The 19,277-nt window shown below is 36.9% G+C and overlaps 1 protein-coding gene across 2 annotated transcripts in view; it reads right to left on the bottom strand.

Moving 5' to 3' along the window:
* Window positions 1–2,296: 2,296 nt before the first annotated feature.
* The window catches only part of LOC112057850 (B-cell lymphoma/leukemia 11A), a 59,715-nt gene continuing 42,734 nt past the window's right edge, over window positions 2,297–19,277 (bottom strand). For both annotated transcript variants that reach the window (XM_024098412.2, XM_052886179.1), the window contains exon 5: window positions 2,297–6,340. In XM_024098412.2, the coding sequence (XP_023954180.2) occupies window positions 4,350–6,340 (1,991 nt within the window). In that variant the 3' untranslated portion in view covers window positions 2,297–4,349. The remainder of the gene's footprint in view (window positions 6,341–19,277) is intronic.

Genomic DNA, 19,277 nt, shown 5'->3' with positions numbered 1-19,277 from the left:
ATTGCAAGCTGTAAGGCGGAATTTGGTGTTTATTTCGCAATAAATAAATTTTGATTGATTGATTGAAAAACTAGTCTTTTTCTTTTTCCATACAAACTAAAAATGTACCTAACCCTGTTTTCCTTGGTCAATCCATAAACTGAGAACGACTTAAACTTAACCGATTCACCTTTTTTCTACGTTTTCTTTCTTACGCAAAGAAAATTCAGAAAATTTCGCTAAAAACTTAACTATAATATTCCGACGGTTTTACTCAATGGCTGAATCGATTAGGGCGAAAATTGGCAAACAGATAGATTATATTGATACAGAAATGGAATCTACGCGTAATCGCGAGCCAAAGCTAGTATATTTAATTTTATTTACCTATACATTATATGGGAGCTGTGATAGCCCAGTGGATATTACATCTGCCTCCGATTCCGGCAGGTGTGGGTTCGAATCTGGTTCGGGGAATGCAATCGTTTTTCCTTTAGGTACTGTTTGAGTGTATCATGCGGCAAAGGAAAAACATCGTGAGGAAACCGGCATATGCATGCTCTGCGTGTCTGAAGTTAGAAAACCATGGTGGACTATTTGGCCTAACCCCTCTCATTCTGAGAGGAGATTCGAGCTCAGCAGGGAGCCGAATATGGGTTGATAATGATACATTATATAAGTATTTATATATAGTAGGTAGGTATATAAATTTATATGATATAATCATCTATGTTAGTTCGTCTATCCTTAAAATAAATATGACAGTGACTTAACCTATGTAGGTTTTTCCATCTTTTGGGCGCACGCTTAACTCGGGAAAAAAAGAGATTGCTTTTTTTACTTTTGTCATTTCTGAAGTGTCTCTATAGGCAGTTTTTTATGTATTTTTCTGGGAAGCACCAGATTCAGTGAGATTGTGGATTACATTTTACAAATTTTTGCTTTCACTGGGGCCCCTGCAGTCTGGGGCCCCGTATCATGGACACGGCTGATACGGCGGTAGCTACGTCCCTGGACCACACGCTTCGTTCTCAGTGTGAAGTTTTGCGGAGTTCATATATACGTATTTCGCTGAGAGTAACGCCGGCCACATACGAGCAGGAACGATACCTATACAGCGCTGCCTAAAGCGCGCGTAACGATGTGAGCAGTAAAAAATATTGAAACAACACCAGTAACATTACTTCATCATCATCATCATCATGTCAGCCGATGGTCCAGTGCAACTTCCAAACATCACGATACTGAGCCGCTTCCATCCAGCGAATACCTGCGACTCGCTTGATATCGTCAATCCACCTGGTCGGAGGTCGATCAACACTGCGCTTTCTAGTGAAGGGTCGCCATTCCAGCACCTTGGAGCCATTGCCACTTCAGCTTCGCGACACGTTGAGCTATGTCGGTGACTTTAGTTCTTCTGCGGATCTCCTCATTTCTGATTCGATCACTGGCGAGTATATTACTCAACTGCGGCTCGCGGACGATGTAGTCATCAATATTAATTATGATATTTTTATCACTGCCCACATACCTAAGCCTATACCTATGCACGCTCAAGCGGTGCTGTATTACTTGACCGTCTGTGGGCGGCATAAGACAGCGCACTTGCAACTATGATAAAAGCATACCTACCCATTATCTTATAGTTAATGCTAACACCATGCAATAAGTTCACGATCCAACATATGATATGTTTTATCGTATTGCCCGTCTTTTGCTTTGCAAGATCATAAACTTATTGGATGGTCAGTGGCTAGCATAAGATATCTTCAGTAGATACTTCTTAATAGGTAAAAAAAAGGTAGGCTTAAGAACCTACCTAGCTATTAAGAAATTTTAATTTGTTTCATATTTGGCAAGCAATAAAGTATTTTTACTATTTTCTTTAACATTTTTTCATGATTTAACCGTAAACTTTTATATATTAATTTTAGAGACCTTTATAGTAGGGATTTGTTTTGTAATTAGCCTATATATGGCTTTGAATAACTAGGTCCTTAGCTGTGATTTGCTTATCTTTCTTGTAATGAAATTTTCAGTCAAAAATTTCAGCTCAGATTTTCACCCCCGTGGCTTGGAGCGCACGTTAAGCAGTCCCGGTCATTATGATTGAGATCTGATAGTGATCGTACGAGTTGAACATTATCATCCTAGGCCCGTTAACCCGCATTGTAGCAGCATGGTGTGTGTAAGTTCCATATCTCCTCTTCTATAAGAAGACAGGCCATACAACCGGCTAATACTGATAATAGGTATTTGTAGAGGTTGAGCACTCTATACTCTAGAGTGCGTAGAAGTGAGGTTTTAAATTAAACAATTTTTGATTAACAAATCGTGGATATTTATTGAAATAAAAATAATAAAAATGAAAAATAATAAAAACAGTTCATCTTTCACATAGGTAATTACACAATAAAATTTGTCTTAGTAATTTATTTTGTTTTACTATTACCATACCCATTTTGTCGACCTAAGTCTAAATCCTCCAACTTCCCTACGATGTAAGTACAATTTTAAACCACTGGGAGTTTTTTTTACAAAACAAGTTTTAAATTTAAACATTTTTTAATGTGTTTGTACTAATAAATCTACAACTACCGTATCGTAGAGAGGCTAAGGTAAAATAATGAAAGTCTACAAGAAATAAAGGATTGAATTTCTTAAAGGTAAAATTATATATAAAAAATAGTCTTGATATATAAGATAAGGTCAAAATGAACGATAGCCACAAACGTATTGTAACTTTTCTATTTAATATATATACTAATTAGATAAACATGATTTTTGTCATATTTAATGAGACATATTATAAGAAAGTTATTCTTGTAAGATATCAAATAAAATAGCATGTATGATTTATATTTCAAACAATACAATTGCACGGCTTGCAGTTTATATATTTAACAAAAAGTCATACTAGTCGTGGTTAATCGTTCAAGTTGATTGACAGTTAAAATTTTAGTTTAGAAGGACATAAAATAAAAGAAGAATTTACAGATAAAACATTAGTCAAATCTTGTTCAGAAAGGGCATAAGTTCCATAACATAGTCCAATATAATAAATTGGACAGTAGAGATGGACTCTATGTCTCATTTCAAACAAGACTATCTATTGCAGATATAAATTAGAAAAGAACTATGCATCACAAAGTAACTAGGTCCTGTCTAGACGATATCATTTGCTTGTGAAATGATATAGCTTCTAAAGAGGTCCTAGTTATAAAAAAATAGATATAAGGAGATCGATTCAGGAGACAAAATGGAGTTATCTATTATAATTTACTTATCATTATCTAATATAAATTCTATCATAATTTACATTAAGTACGTATACTGAAAGAATTCACACTTGGACTAAAGGTACAGTGATAGGTTTACGACGAATCACAAGAAAACATTCATCAATAAAAACAAAACTGGAATATTTTTCAGTCTTAATAAAATAACATGCTCTCGTTTCGCTTGAAACAGAAGCTTGGAAATGAAGATCAAGTGTCTCACAAGATATTTTAATTTAATAAATTTAAACACTAGTTAAATATAAAGTACCTTGCTGGTAATAACACCTACCATTATAAACGATTCCAATTTTGCTTTCTACAATGCTAAGTTATCGATTACAGGAAACTCACCGTTCTTGCCGAAAAGTAATTTATAATTTGCGAATTATTGTTGTCTATAAATATGAACATCAATAGGTAGGTACTCGATTTACACTTACAGCGATCGTATTTACAAGTTTTAACTAGAATAGGAAACATTTGATTTATATTGTACATAATATCCTAAAATTACGAAAACAACTTACAACCCAGATACACATAATGCTACACAAGATCTTAGAAATACTGAAAAAACTGGTTTAATTGACACTATACAGCTTACCCTCTAAATGTTCTACTGGATAAATCAACGTAGCTAACTTTGGCATGGGTTTCCTTTATACAATCAATAAAACATGACAAAACAAGTTAGATAATACGTAACGTAAAGATCATAGTACAGCCTCCAAAGAAAATAACCAAAAACTCTCACGAACTAACACCAACAATGCAACGGGAACTCTCAACACTCACTCTTACGAAAGATATGTTGCTAAATGTATATCTATCATTTAAATTAATGCCCTTCAATGCTAAGATTTTTGGGCTCATATTGCAATGGGTATTTATTATATTAAATATTAATTTCGTCACAATTTATTCCTTAAGACTAGAAATTGAACAAATGCCGACCCCAGACGTGATCGATATGCGACGAAAACTTAAAAATTAGATGTACTGGCGACGAAACGATTGAACAGTTTAGATCTAGAAGATCTGACTGAGCGGCGTGGGTGGTGGCAGGCGAAGGCCACCCCATGGGTAGAGTCACGAGGCCTCATCTCGACACGCGTTAGAGTCATCGGATAAAGCAAGTGGAGCACCATTACTTTGATTCACAACACACTTACGCATATGTTTCTCGAGAGTCGACGGTACTGAGAAAGGCATCTCACAGAATCTGCACCGGTATACGTCTTTGCCAAGTCTACCGTGCGTCTTCATATGCCTTGTCAGTTTGGAACTCTGAGCACATGCGTAGGAACATAGTTCACATTTGTATGGTTTCTCACCGGTGTGAGATCGCCGATGCACTGTGAGGTTTGAGCAGTTCTTAAATACTTTACCACAATATTCACACGTGTCGTTACGACGACCTTCTTTTGATTTCAACAGAGGGTTTTGAAGCAAACCGTTACCACTATTTTTCAGTCCGTCAAAAATATTATCGGGCGGGCGTTGTGCGTGTAATGTTGGTAACCACCATCCCTCGTTCCTTTCCATATCCAGTTTCATACGCTTAGAAGCTTCGAATGGATTTTCAAAGGGGTTGAATAGGGGATGTGGTTGGGGTGGCATCTTAGCAAATTCTTCCTTCAGTCGTAATGCAGCTGTAGGAGGCATACCGTTAGGTTTTTCAGGAGGAGGACCGTTATTATTGTCACGATCTTTTGCTAATTGCCACTTAAGCGAGTTTCCCGACTCTTGAAGAGCTTGCTTAAACGCTTCACTATATTGAGCAATATTAGATAAACCAAATTTGTCCATTAGCTCTCCAACAACAGATGCAGAGGGTGGATGAGCTGGAATTGGTAAAGATTGTTTTCGAGGTGGAGCAGGTGCACTACTATTTGAAACTGTCAAATCTTCAGCTTCCTCAACGTCTTCTCCATCCTCATTTTCTTCTTCTTCATCTAATTCCTCATCATCTAGTTCATCCTCTGAATCGTCTTCTCCGGTATCGCCACCAGATTCACCTTCTTCAGTATTTGCATCGACGCCTCGATGGATTTTCAAATGCTTTTTTAACTTTGAATTCTTTTCAAATGCTTCGTCGCATTGATTACATTTGAAACGTTTTTCACCGGTATGTGTGCGTCGATGAACTACTAGACTATTTTCATATCTGAATTTCTTACCACAGAATTCACAAGTATGACATGCTTCATCATTACTTCTTTTAGCAGGTGGTGTCGCTGACTGCCTTTCCGGTGGAGGTGCATCAGCGGGCTGAGGTTCGCTACGACGTTCGGGTGATATCGAACTGTGAGGTTTAGTAGCTTCTCGGGGGGTGTCCACCGTTCCGGGTCCGGCGCCCGCCGGTGGAGTCTGACCGACTCGGGAGGGCGACGGGGAAGCGAACGGCGGCGAATGCTTCCTGGGGCTAGGAGAGCTCGAATTGCCTGTGGCCGCCCCTGGACTGGTCGTACCGGCCAGTTGCCGCAAGCGCTGCGAGTAAAAATCCAGCTGGGGTTCTAATGAAAGGGGTTGAGATACGGGAGGTTGTCTTTCCCGACCCGTGAGTGAAGTAGGAATCACGGGTGGCCTATCCGCTGGGGAAGGAAAGGCTTGATGTGGGGGCAGGGAGTTCGCTGCAACCGCAGCCGCCGCTGCAGCTAAATTCAGCCCGTGGTGACGAAACTGTTCTGAAACTAGTTGTTCCATACGAAATCTATGGTCGTGATGGTTTGGGCGGGCGAATAAAGGTGTCGGGGGCACGGATGGATGAGCTAGCGGTGGTAAACTTCCCGGAAGCGGCATCCGCAGTAAACCACCAACTCCAAAAGGGGAATGCATGTCTGGTGGCGGTAACAAAGGGTGGTGACGTAGTGACGGAGGTGGGAGAGGCGCGCCAGTAGACGAGCAACCAGAGCTCGAAGAAGAGGTGCTGGAAGTCGAATGGTTCTGTTTGCTCGGCAGTTGCTGTGGCATGCTCTCCACGTAGATCTTCACGCCATGGACGTGTTGCACATGCTGAACCAGTCTCCATGCTGAGTGGACGCGCGCCTTGCACGTCGAGCAGACGTAGTTGCTCGGTTCTGTAACAAAGAGAAAAACATGTTAGTTAAAGTAGGTCGCAAGTATCCCGTATATACGAAGATGGAAACGCTTTCCAATGGGAGATATAGAGGAATATTAACGCGGGCAAAGTGTCTAGTAATAGCTCTCACATATCGCGGTGTAGGCCTAGGGAGCGCGCGTGGCACGCATGTTAAGCAGGAGGTCCACGGGCCCGGTGCGTCGGCAGCCGTGACTGATAGCCCCTCCGTGTCCCGGGTGATTCATGCACCTCTAAAATCTTATGAAATATACGCGTGCCGGAATCACGTACACGCGCCCGGGTTAAGAATGTTGATATTGAAATCTATATGTAACACTATCGCGCCGGGAGAAAAATGAAAACCCGTTGACAAACGACGTGTCCCCGGTATTTATATTATTTTAACGAGCCTTTTGTGGCTTTTGTTGCCTATTTTTTGACTAACGATAAACGAATAGAAGTTTCTTTCAAAATAAACTATGAGATTTTATGAACATTGCCAATCTAAACCAATTGGCATTGAAGTTGCAAAGTATGAATTGTAAAATTGTCGGTTCAGAATACTGTCCAGGGGAAAATAATGATAAAAAATTATAATAATTTATTAACATTTTGACACATTTTGACCGCCTCCGTGGCGCAGTGGTATGCGCGGTGGATTTACAAGAAGGAGGTCCTAGGTTCGATCCCCGGCTGGGCATATTGAGATTTTCTTAATTTGTCCAGGTCTGGCTGGTGGGAGACTTCGGCCATGGCTAGTTACCACTCTACCGGCAAAGACGTACCGCCAAGCGATTTAGCGTTCCGGTACGATGCCGTGTAGAAACCGAAAGGGGTGTGGTTTTTCATCCTCCTCCTAACAAGTTAGCCCGCTTCCATCTTAGACTGCATCATCATTTACCAGCAGGTGAGATTGTGAGGGCTAACTTGTAAAGAATAAAAATAAAAAAAACCATAATGTTTATTGACAGTACAAGTAGTATCGGTGGTCAAGATGCGTAGCGTGGCTGCGCCTCTCGAGTTTTGACAGTAATTTGATTGCTCATTGTGAGGCCGAGACAAATTTTATTATGGACACATTGTATTGTGCCTCAACGAGCTTATAGTGATGGGCAGTTCAATTAATCAGATTACTTGTACCAGTCGATAACATCGTATTAATAAATATCGTCATCATCATCGTCATCATCATCATCATATCAGCCGATGGACGTCCACTGCAGGACATAGGCCTTTTGTAGGGATAGATATCGTATGGCATGAAATATGATTTTCCCATGCTTACACTTCTGTAAAGCCTGAAACCATTTGACAAACCTTTATATCCCTATGTAAGTACTTATTTACTTTTATTCCATATTTACTTATTTAATATGTTATTTACTTTCCTCATATATTTACAAAGAAAGAGACTATGAGAAACTAATGATTATTTATTAAACCTTAAAGTACTTCTTTACAGGTATTTTTTTTCAAAACGAAAGTTCTTTAATTAACTCCAAAATTAAATAAAAAATATTTATGCGGTAAAAATTGCTATGTTATATACTCAGACTGTTTAATGAGAGAAAACGAGAAATAACTAATTAAACTATTACGTCTAAATAAAACTGCATACTGGTTGGTAGTATAAACCATTTTTGGGATAATATGGTGTCACTATTAGGCTGCATTATCAGCTATCGTTGGAAGGTAATAGTATCCAAGCTATATATACATGCAGAATTAAAAAAAAACTAGACGCAGTTTCTAGTCACCACAAAATAAAGATATAATAAATCGATATACTGATTGAAATTCAAGCATAGAGGATTTAATATTTTAAACCGAATTTGTTATCGATAGTGGGATCATCACTAGCAATGGTGGGCGCGGCGCGATAAGCGATCTCGAATGTTAAGACGATTATTGAAATGTAACGGTCAGATTGTGCTGTGACCGACCGGAAAGATGGCGCATACAGGGTGCTTCGAAAGAACTAAAACTTCAATATTTTATTTAAATAGCCCGCCCGCATTGAAACAGCGTAGTGAGTGAAATCTCTAAACCTCCTCTCCTATAAAAAGGTGGGCCTGGCGCTGTAGGAGGCCTTTAAAATAGGATGATATTGATAATGATGTGAGTCATATTTAATAAACGCTAAAGAAAGCGATTTCATCCGCGAGAAATTTAGTTTTCAGAATCCCAAGGGCGATTCATGAAAAACTGAATTTCTTGTGGTTTTTCTTGGATTTCTTAGGAAGTCTATATATAAAAATAGGGTGTGATCTATCTTAATTTCAATTCGTAGTCTAATTAGTTTAGTAGTTGCAACGTGAAGAAGTAAGAAACATACACATACATAATTATATTGTATGCGTTCACAGTCACACACACAATGTTTCGCCTTTAACATATCTGTGATTGTAAGCACTGTGAGCAAGAAATGTGAGTATCAATAAATTTATAAAAAAAATTGCGAAGTCAGTTTTTTAATCACTGTTTAATAACTATTAGAACTCTTAATACTGTGCAATTTAAAATAAAGATTTTCTTCTTCCAAAATTCTTTTGAAGAAGTGTTGTTACTCGATTAATGAGAAAGAGAAAAAAAAATTAAGTAATTGTTAAACAATATATACAATACGCATTTCTTATATTAGTAAGAGCTATTTTAGAGTTAGTAGGTACAAGTATTTAATCAGAACACGCTGTATAAGACAAATGCGTATCACGATACCAATATATTTTGACCTTTTTGTCCAGGCATTGTTCATTGTATTCGTCTTGGTCATCACTGCCATCAGCAGAAACAATGTTTTTTCTTTACAAAGTCCCAAGTACAGTTCTCGACTACGAAAATTTTTATCGTTCAGTTTCAGGTCTTTTATAAATTATTAATTCGTTCCGTAACGCAGCTGTACACAAATTTACTTAGTAATTAATCTAGAGGTTAAATAATTAATTAATTATATAATAAATAATTACGTACATAATCGTAAATAGACATTGCTAATCTGTACTGTAGTATTGAAAAGAGCTTTATGTTCTATAGCTACACTAATAGCTAATAGGTACTATCAAATAGACAGAAAAAGAAATAATCCAGATTATATATTTCGTTACACGTGATTAAAAATCGATCGGGCCGTTAACTTATTTGCTTACAGTACATAATCCGTCACTGTCATACATACAATAATCTGTCATTATAGAATCCGAAGAGAATTCGGTAGCCAAACATTAGGTACCGTCAGCAACAAAAGCTTTTATGTAGGTCGACGAAAATAAATAACGGTGTATTTTTATATATATTATTAACAAATTAATGAATTAACTCGAAACCAAACTGGAACTACTTTAACTATAATATATACTTCCAACTTTAAAAAATGGTCATGTTTAAAATGTAGGTACAACTACATAATATAAACAGTAAATTAAAATTTATTTAGCTATTTTTGCCGAAAAAGCGACGAGCCCCCCCCCCCCCCCCCTCTACGTATACGTTTCACTTTGAAAATTGAAATCCTCGGAAAATGTTGACTCTACAATATTTACTTAATTACATTGTTGAAAATCGTCGTATGATTTTGTTCGGGTCTGGGTGATGTTGTCGTTTGGATTTATTGGTATTTTCACTTAAAATCCAACTAATATTATAAACGCGAAAGTGTGTATGGATGTTTGTTTGGATGTTTGTTACTCTTTACCGCCGCAACTACAGAACCGATATAACTGTAATTTGGAATGGAAATATATTTTTTTCTGGATTAACACATGGGCTACTTTTCATCCCGGAAAAATCTATGGTTTCCGAGGGATTTCTGAAAAACTAAATTTCACGCGGACGAAGTCTTGGACGTCCGCTAGTAGCAAAATAAATTAATTATTCTCTATTCATGATGATCTTTTGCAAAGTCAGCATTCAATATACGTAGTACTTTAAAAAAATTATACAAATTAATAAATTTGCACCTATAATTTTTCGTATTTTTTTGCCAACTGTACATTAGCTCCGTGGTCACACAGCGCGTAATTTCATTACACGACAAGATCTTGTCTGGTCGCGATAATGGTGATAATTAAACAATAACGTGTGGGTGATCCGATTGGATCGCGTGACGTATTCGCTGGTTGTGGTTGGGCTTAGCATTACAGGATTACCTTTGATGTCTTTGACGAGAGTTCCCGGTATTTAAATATAGTAATAGTTGAATCCGCGATAGCCCAGTGGATGCATGAACTCTTCCTATAAGTCAAAGACAGAGTTCATATCTTTGATTCGGAGGAAGAGTTCACCTCTATCTTTTCATTATGTGCATTATGAAAAATTAAATATCACCTGCTTACATTTGCTGCGATACGAGGTCAATTGACCCAGTACGTCTAGCGTATTCAAGAGTTAGGAGGTTGATGGACCTCGTACCGGACCACATAAAGTTCTAGTATGAGGTCAAAAAACCTCGTACAAGGAAAGTACAGAAAAATCAGTGCCGCAGCTAACGTGTTTTTCAACGTGTGTGTTGAAAAACAACGTGAGGAAACTTGCATACCTAAGAATTTTCTTAAATCTCTACGTGTGTGAAGTCTGCCAATCCGCAGTAATAAGAAATTCCGCAATCCTACTAATATTATAAACGCGAAAATGTATAAATCCAGAGTAAAATCTATTTCCAGGAACAAGCATACACACTTATACACAAACTTTATATTAGTGTGATTATCGGGTAGGTAGTGCATATATGCATCTATGGAGTGCATGTATTATGGATTAATTAGATTAGCTACATATGGTAGAAGCTGACTGACTTCTGAACTGTAGGACTGAAAGACTGACGAACTTTCTACCTTCACAAGACGAGCTATCGCTGGCTCCTACTCCACAAAAATAATTGACAATATTTCCAAGATTTTCTTCTCTTTTCGTGTACTGCATAAGAATTTGAAAACAAAACCAAATATAATAAAGTATAGGTTTTATTGCTCAAAACAAAACTATTAAACGTACACTTCTAATTGAAAAGCCCGCTTTCCTTTGGGGGGAAAATTCGCACGAGAAAAACGAAATACACCAGTTAACGTATACTGTCCCGGGTTAACCTCCCCAAACGAGGGGGTGGTCCAGACGGGTGGCGTTTAAAAATTTCACCCCCCACTGATTCGCCCACAATGCCCACAATCAGCGATTGCCTTTTGAAATCGAAACGGTTGTTAACTCCTGCCTGCCGCCATCTTTAACAGGTTCCGCTTTTGGAAAACCTGCAGGACCCCTTCCGGAGTTTGGCGATTATGACATACTAGCTGTATCCCTACTTTAAGCGCCTAAGGAACCCTCGTAAATGCTTCAATGCTGGCGGGCTTAGTATTACTTGACGGGTAGCAGCGACAGTGATTGTACCATTATTTGGTGGTAAAGGAAACACCTACACCCAAGGTCACAAGTCCTGGGACCTGCTCGAGGTGTTTCCTCTACCTCAAAATAATGGTACAATCACTGTCGCGGCTGCCCGTCACGTCACATTAGGGTACTTAATAATGTTTTTTTTTTAATTTTTAACGTTCAAATTATTATCAGATGTTAATGATAAAGACCGGGACTGTCGGCTTCACGTGCTCTGTATGGTACGGGGGTCTAATACCACCGTCTGAGAATTTTTTAACTGAAAAGTTTTATAGAAGTAAGAAAAATTCAGGATTCGAACCCAGAACCTAGAAATCCAAAGCGATAGCTAACCATCGGTTCAACGAGGCAAACCATGCTGTTCAGATGTCGATTAAGTTATAAAGAAGAGTTATGAATTGCGGTATCTAGCTAAATGCAAGTCACAGTAGTTGCGTAGTTTCCGCGTTGTCCGCTAGTGGCGCTAGCGGCGCTAACAACTGTCGGCGGAAGCGCCGCCGGCGACTTCCGCCCGAATGTTTCATACCAAGTGTATGAAGCATTTTTCAAGAACTCGCACTCAATTTTACGACTTTATTTTCACATACACCATATTCTACACCGGATTTCACTGCTTTATAGTTTTATTTAGTTTTACGCATAGGATAATTTTTGATTTGTTTTTTATTTTACAAGTCTTAATGGCTAGGTTTTTACATGTAGAACGATATACATTTTTTTAATTATAGATTTATTTGTGCATGTGGGAATCGACTTTATTGGAAATAATTTTAATATACCTAAAGTTTTCTATTAAAAAATAAAAAGAAAGAAAGAGAAAAGGACAAAAATATTATCTGAATGGTACCTAGAGATAGTAAACGAAATAGACATTGAAGAGATATGAAGATGATTTTAAGAAATTAGGAGTACTAAAATGGATACGAATACGAAAGAAATGTGTGGAAAAAATTAGAGGAGACCTTTGTCTGTGCACAAGCTGTTTGAAAGGCTGTTTCAATAGGATGCAAACTACTACTTTAGGTAATTGTTACGAGTAATAACTTTAAAAGCAAAAGATATCTTAGCGAATTCACCGTGCGGGTACCGGGTCCATCGTGTGGCAGAGAGAAAAACCTCGAGCAGATTCCCGAACTTGTGACTGATGGTGTAGCTTTAAGGACGTCCTTGACAGTTAACTAACTTAGGTACTTGTATATTACTTTACTTGTACATATTTAAAGTTAAAAACAGCAATAAAGGTTTATTTTATTTTTATATTTTTCTATAAAATTATAGTATGTTTACCATTCTAACACCTTTGGATCCAACGTCCGTCGATTTTTGCTCCGCCCATTGCCGCTTCAGCTTGAGACTCGGGTGTCGGTGTCGGAAAGCCTAAACTTTACTCCCTAAAGTTATAAATGCATGTACTTTGATAATTTTGTGGTCCACAGCAAACTCAGACGATGTCAACCTATACATTTTTTCTAGAGGCGAACATCTGGTTGTTCTAGTTAATGAAAAAAATGTAACAAGCTCTAACACTTTCTGCCTAATTTGAATGTCAACTTTAAAAGCCAGCTAAGTTCGTTCGATAGCTAAGTTAAGTTTGGACAACGCACGGACGGGTTCCGTAGTTGTTGGATATTTAGGGGGCGCTTATTTAATACTAGTAGATGCCCCTAAAGCAGACGTAATTCGTCTGTTTATAATTACATGCGTACTTATTTATTTATGCAGACAACCTAAAAGTGTTAGTGTCTTTTGCAGACACTAACAGACTCCTGCGACTTTGTCTGCGTGGAAACTCTGACCCTTCTAATTTCAAAGGAACCTGGCTTCGTTTCATGTCGTAGGTACCCACTCCTTCGTCTTTCCGATTAAATGGAAGGGAATGTGATTATATCGATTATCTTTGACAGTGATAACCTTCAAACCCTTCAAAAAATGGTGTAGTATTGAGAATAGTAGGTCTAGACTTTAAACTTCCTCTGGCATTGAATAATCTAATAATAGTGATTATATTGATAATGTATTTCATCACTAACAACCCATGTTCGGCTCACTGTTAAACATGAGTCTCCTCCCAGAATGAGAGGGGTTAGGCTTGTTTTCCACAAAAGGTGTAAAAAAAATTTAGGGTTTGAACCAATAACAGATAGTAAGGTAGGCTATTAAAATAAGAGTTTCTCGTAGTATTACTAAGGAACTCTAAAAAGGCCGCCCCATTTCGCCGCCGTCGCGATATTTATAAGCATGAGGCTAGATCAAGTTGTTATGCGGCGGATGTCCGTCGCGCCGCTGCGCTGAATGACCGCCTTCCCTTTCCGCCCCCACCCCGTCGACTAGGGCGCCCACACGGCACCTTTAGCCCGGACACTTGGAGAAGACATTGGCGGAGTGTCCGGGCTAATCTCGTAAGGAAATACTATACTATACTAGTATTATAGGCACTTTACAATGCAGTGACGTTATTATAATTAGCTTTTGTATTTTCGGATTGAAATATGGACATTAGCGGACTACGCGGAAGCTACGCGACTACTAAGAATTGCATTTAACTGGATACTGCTGCAATTCAAATAATTTTCTTTCTTTCGCAATACATTTTAGTACAATTTATTGAAGTGATTTCAAGTTCTTTAATTCTTAAATTCAGTCAAATCTCTTAGTTAATGTTGGAAAGTTGGTAGCTTTAAATTTAACTTTAACTCATAAGTATAGGTCATTATTTTACATAATCTGGTTAAAAATAAAACATAAACATCCTTGATAATTATTTGAAGTAGTGTTTTATCGATTAAAAACTTAATTATAGTAAAAAAACAAATCAATTGCAAATCCATTCACTAAAAGTGGGTTCCGTTTTTTTATTCGTAATGCCCAATTCCACTCTACTATTAGTAATTAATATAATATCTATACGTAGGTACATACTATTTCTTCAATCAATATTGCAACAACCCAAGTTATTTTCATGACACCGTTTCGACCTCAAAGTCCGGATATTCCAGATGAAAACCGGACGTATGTCACCCCCCTTATAACCCAAATGGTGCAAATTGTGACCCATAACCGAGGACATGTTGCGGTATGAAAAATATAAATTCGTGAAACGGAACGCAATTTTTGTGAACCGTTTCGTTTTATTGCGCGATATTTTTTATTGTCTGATGGATTACACCAGTGGACCCCATTTTGTTTACAAAATTAAAATATAAAGTACAGTGGTTGATAAAACAAGTTTTATATAATCACTTATGTAAATAAATTGCATTAATCTATATACCTATGAATATATACCTGTATATTATATACACCTAATTATATACCAGCATATAATATATACCTGTGATCTGTGATTTGTTTAAGAAGTAAAAATAGAAATTCCATAGTATCTTTGCTTACCTTGATTTTTAAAACCAATTTACTAAACTAGATTTTACGCCTAATTTTGAAAGCAGATTTTAACAAAGTGGATGCGGCGAAATTAGCAGTTTCTTTTAAAATAAACATCGTTAACAACAATATTTATTAACATAAATATTTACTTCTATTTCCTATGCGAAGATAGAACGCGATCATCCAAATAAAATATATTACAAAATATAAGTTAACAAAAAAGATGCTAAAATTATCTCATTACTTAGTTATTTAAAACGAATTGGTATGTCCACAATTTTCAGATAACCTTTACACGGTAATAACACATATTGCCTTAGCAATAAAGATTATATTGTCTTGAATGCAATTCGTGACGCACATTTCATTCTATGTCCTCCAGCTAAAGTAAACAGCTAAAATAATAAGATGACCGATTCGACCGAGCGTATCATATGCACAAGTGTTTTGTTTAAAATTGAAATAATAAATGTGTATTGTAACAATGGTGTCCAACGTAAATGACCGACATCATAAGCTTCAGATACATTTAAGGCACGTAGTGAAATAAATTAGTTAGTTCTAGTGAACTAGATGTTAGGAAAGGCAACATGAGTGTTATTAAACAAAAAACATTTCGGGATATGGTTATCAAAACATGAGAAAATAACAAAACATGAGTGTGGAATATTGAAACAAGGACATTTCGAAATATATCCCTGATTTCGGACTGATATAATAAATTTACAAAATTTTAACCAAATCAATGTTGAAGACAATCCAAAGATTAGAAAGAACCCAGAATTTTTATAGTTACAGTTTATAAGGTTAACCTTTATTGTTGGATTGACAACTTCATGGCTTGAATTTGGTATAGAACATGCACAAGTAAGTGCAAAAAACCTAAATAGAGAAGAAGAAAAAACATCTTCAATTTATCAGTACACAATATGTACAAACAATGTAAATAACGATAATAGTTTTTCTATAAATTTTCACTTCTAGACTGCTTCGTCTTGAATTGTTATCCAGACAATCTTCTAACAAGGCAAGGCAAGGCAATAAGGCTAGAATGATCTAGGTAAGCTAATGATTCATACATTTGTAATTTTCAAGCAATTAGGTATAAACTGACGATGTGACGGCATTATGGTAACCACCGCACCCTAACGTCAACCGACGATACTATAAAACCCTGATTTTTGTAAACTATCACGTTACCTCGCAAATTGCTTCCTCCCCGCCCGAATCAGTTCCGCCTTTAGTGGGGCGTTTTATTAATATCGGTCTGTATTGAAATTTTACTCAATATCTAACGAATTGTGTCTACTTAGTAGAGACGACAATACTGGAACACAAATAGAGCATTGAAAAATGGAATTCAATACGTAATCATTCCACTAAAAATATTGTGCAAATTATAACTTTTTTAACACATAATTACGCGAAATCTTAGCTATTAATTTGTAATTTAAAATTACAATTTCATTGATCTACTATTTTGATAATATTACTTATAGTAATAGATATGTATTTTTATATATTTCTAATATACAAAAATACAATTAGGTATCTACTTAATAATCGAATATATAGTACACCTAAAATGATAAACAATAAATAAGTACAATTTTATTCATCATCATCATCTCCTTACCCTTATCCCACTTAAGTGGGGTCGGAAAAATATGTCAATCTTTTCCATTCGTCTCTATTACTCGTCAACTCATCATCCACTCCTTTTACACACATGTCCTCTTTCACACAATCCAACCATCTCTTCTTTGGCCTTCCTCTCCTCTTATGTCCTTCCACTTGCACATTCAACAATTTTCTAGTAATATGACTATTATATAAATAAGTACAATTCTATTCGTTAGTAAAAAAATATAATACCAAATAGCTAACATCTTTATACTTAGTCACAAACAAAACATAGATCACCAAAATCTTATGAGACACTAAAATGTGATCTCCAAAATTGGTCCGCGACCGTCTTTGCCCAGATGTGAGGGGCTATTTTAAACTCGTAATAACCGTTGTCGACACGTGTGGAGCGACCATTACCACATATTACAAAAAATGGAGGAAAAACAATAAAATGTTGAGGGGAGTGTAAAGTGACATCAAAGTGGACGCGGTTTAAAATTGATTTCAAAAACTCATGATGCTGTTGCTACGAACTGTTTTTTTTCTTTTATCAATATTGTACAATCGCTACTAAAATATCCAACACAGACTTAAAACTTTCTTAATTAACATTTGTGATATGATAATACAAAATTTTCACGAGATAGTGACATCCAAAAAATAATTCTATAGATACAGTATTAATATTATTGATAGTTGAGAGTTAAACGTATGCATGTAGGAGATAAATAATTATAGATTAATGAAAACATCAATCAAAATTAGAACTTTCATGAAATTAATGATCTTAACAAAACGACCAATGCTTGTTAGTCTAAAACTCAAAGCACATATAACAACACTAGCTGACGCAGCGCGGTTTCACCCGCGTGGTTCTCGTTCCCGTACGAGTACGGAGATAATATATAGCCCATAGCCTTCCTCGATAAATGGGCTATCTAACGCTGAAAGAATTTTTTAAATCGGACCAGTAGTTTCTGAGATTAGTGCGTTCAATCAAACAAACAAGCTCTTCTGCTTTATATATTAGTATAGATATAGGTTTAAACTTGCCACTTCTTCACATTCAACTGTTAGCGTTTCTATGAAACTTCCTAACTAAAGGGGACCTAGTCATGCCTCTCGTGATTCTGGCAACTTAAAAATCGTTGATATAAATCTACTGCAGCTATCCAACCCTTACGTGGCTGAAAAGCAATCTATCATAAAGTAAATCTATGATATATTTACACACACTGAATGCATTATCACTATTCCTAAATCAGCTATCAACGGACTCTTTTCACTAAAAGGGTGAGCTCCACTATAGAAAAGGTTGACCCTTCATAAAGACTTATCACCTCATATACAAAATAAGGTTGTACTAATCCTAAAAATCTCGAGCGAGATGGAATTTTATAGCCACCCACTTTGAGATCAAATTCCAATAGCCTCAATTTTGGAGATGGGATCTAGTGGAAGTGAGTGGTAGTTTTTTCTCAACAATCTCCTCTCGGACTTAACTTACGTTATCTCGCCCACGAATGTCATAAGGAATAGAAACCCGCACATACATAATAAGGACGATATTTCTAAAGAAATTTAAATTTGCCCGCAAAGGTCCCGAGATAGGATTAAAGATTGGGCGTCGAGATGGCCCTTTGTGGTCGACCCTTAAGGAAACATGTCTTGATATGGAAATATCTTGGACGAAACTTAGCGAGAAATCATTTACGGGGGCGATCATGGAAACGGTCTATGAATGCGTAATTAGTGTACAAATACAAGAGATTTATCTGAAGCGAGGACCCGCTGTATGGCTTTTGTGGTAGCGTTTATTTTGCATGAGCGGGTAAGTAAAAAGCTTTGTTGTTTAGACTCCGCTGACCGACCGTATTACGACTCGACCGACCGTGTTAATTCAAGTTTAACAGGATAATTTTTATCAGCGAACTTTTAAGAGAGGGGTACAGTGAAATCGATATGGGAAACAATACTACATATAAAACGTATCTCAAAGGATTTGAAATATCAAATATTGAATTGGTCATCAGAAAAGTATTTCCAACTAATATTTAACAAGCGATTGTCCACATCATTTGAATACAAAATACGTAGTCCAACAATCCATCATTTGTAACCCAAACATAAACTCTGGACTCGATCTACACCTGGTCCAATATTTAATTTGATACAAATAAGTGACGACCACTGTTTCTCTTAACTATTTATTTTTTATGGTAATGAGTGCAAAGATGCCTTGTGGACACAGTTATACACTCGTAGAGGACAGGCTATTGTTGAGTCTTTAACAACATGTAAGACAAATATAGAAATAAGAGACAAAAGGAATGTTCAAGAACTGATACGGTGATGTCATCTGAATATTGTGCGTTTTGGTAAAGTTTTTCTAAATATAATACGGAACGCTAAGTCAAAGGACACGCGATAGGCACGAGACAATCTTCCCCTCACCTTTCACATAGAAAAGCAACACGTCACATCTAAAATTAAAACACACTTATTTAAAGCCCGCCACTTAGCTACCTTCCCGTACGGAC

The sequence above is a fragment of the Bicyclus anynana genome, chromosome 16, assembly GCF_947172395.1.
Source record: "Bicyclus anynana chromosome 16, ilBicAnyn1.1, whole genome shotgun sequence".
Taxonomy (NCBI): Eukaryota; Metazoa; Arthropoda; class Insecta; order Lepidoptera; family Nymphalidae; genus Bicyclus; species Bicyclus anynana.
This window is presented reverse-complemented; position numbering and strand designations above follow the sequence as displayed.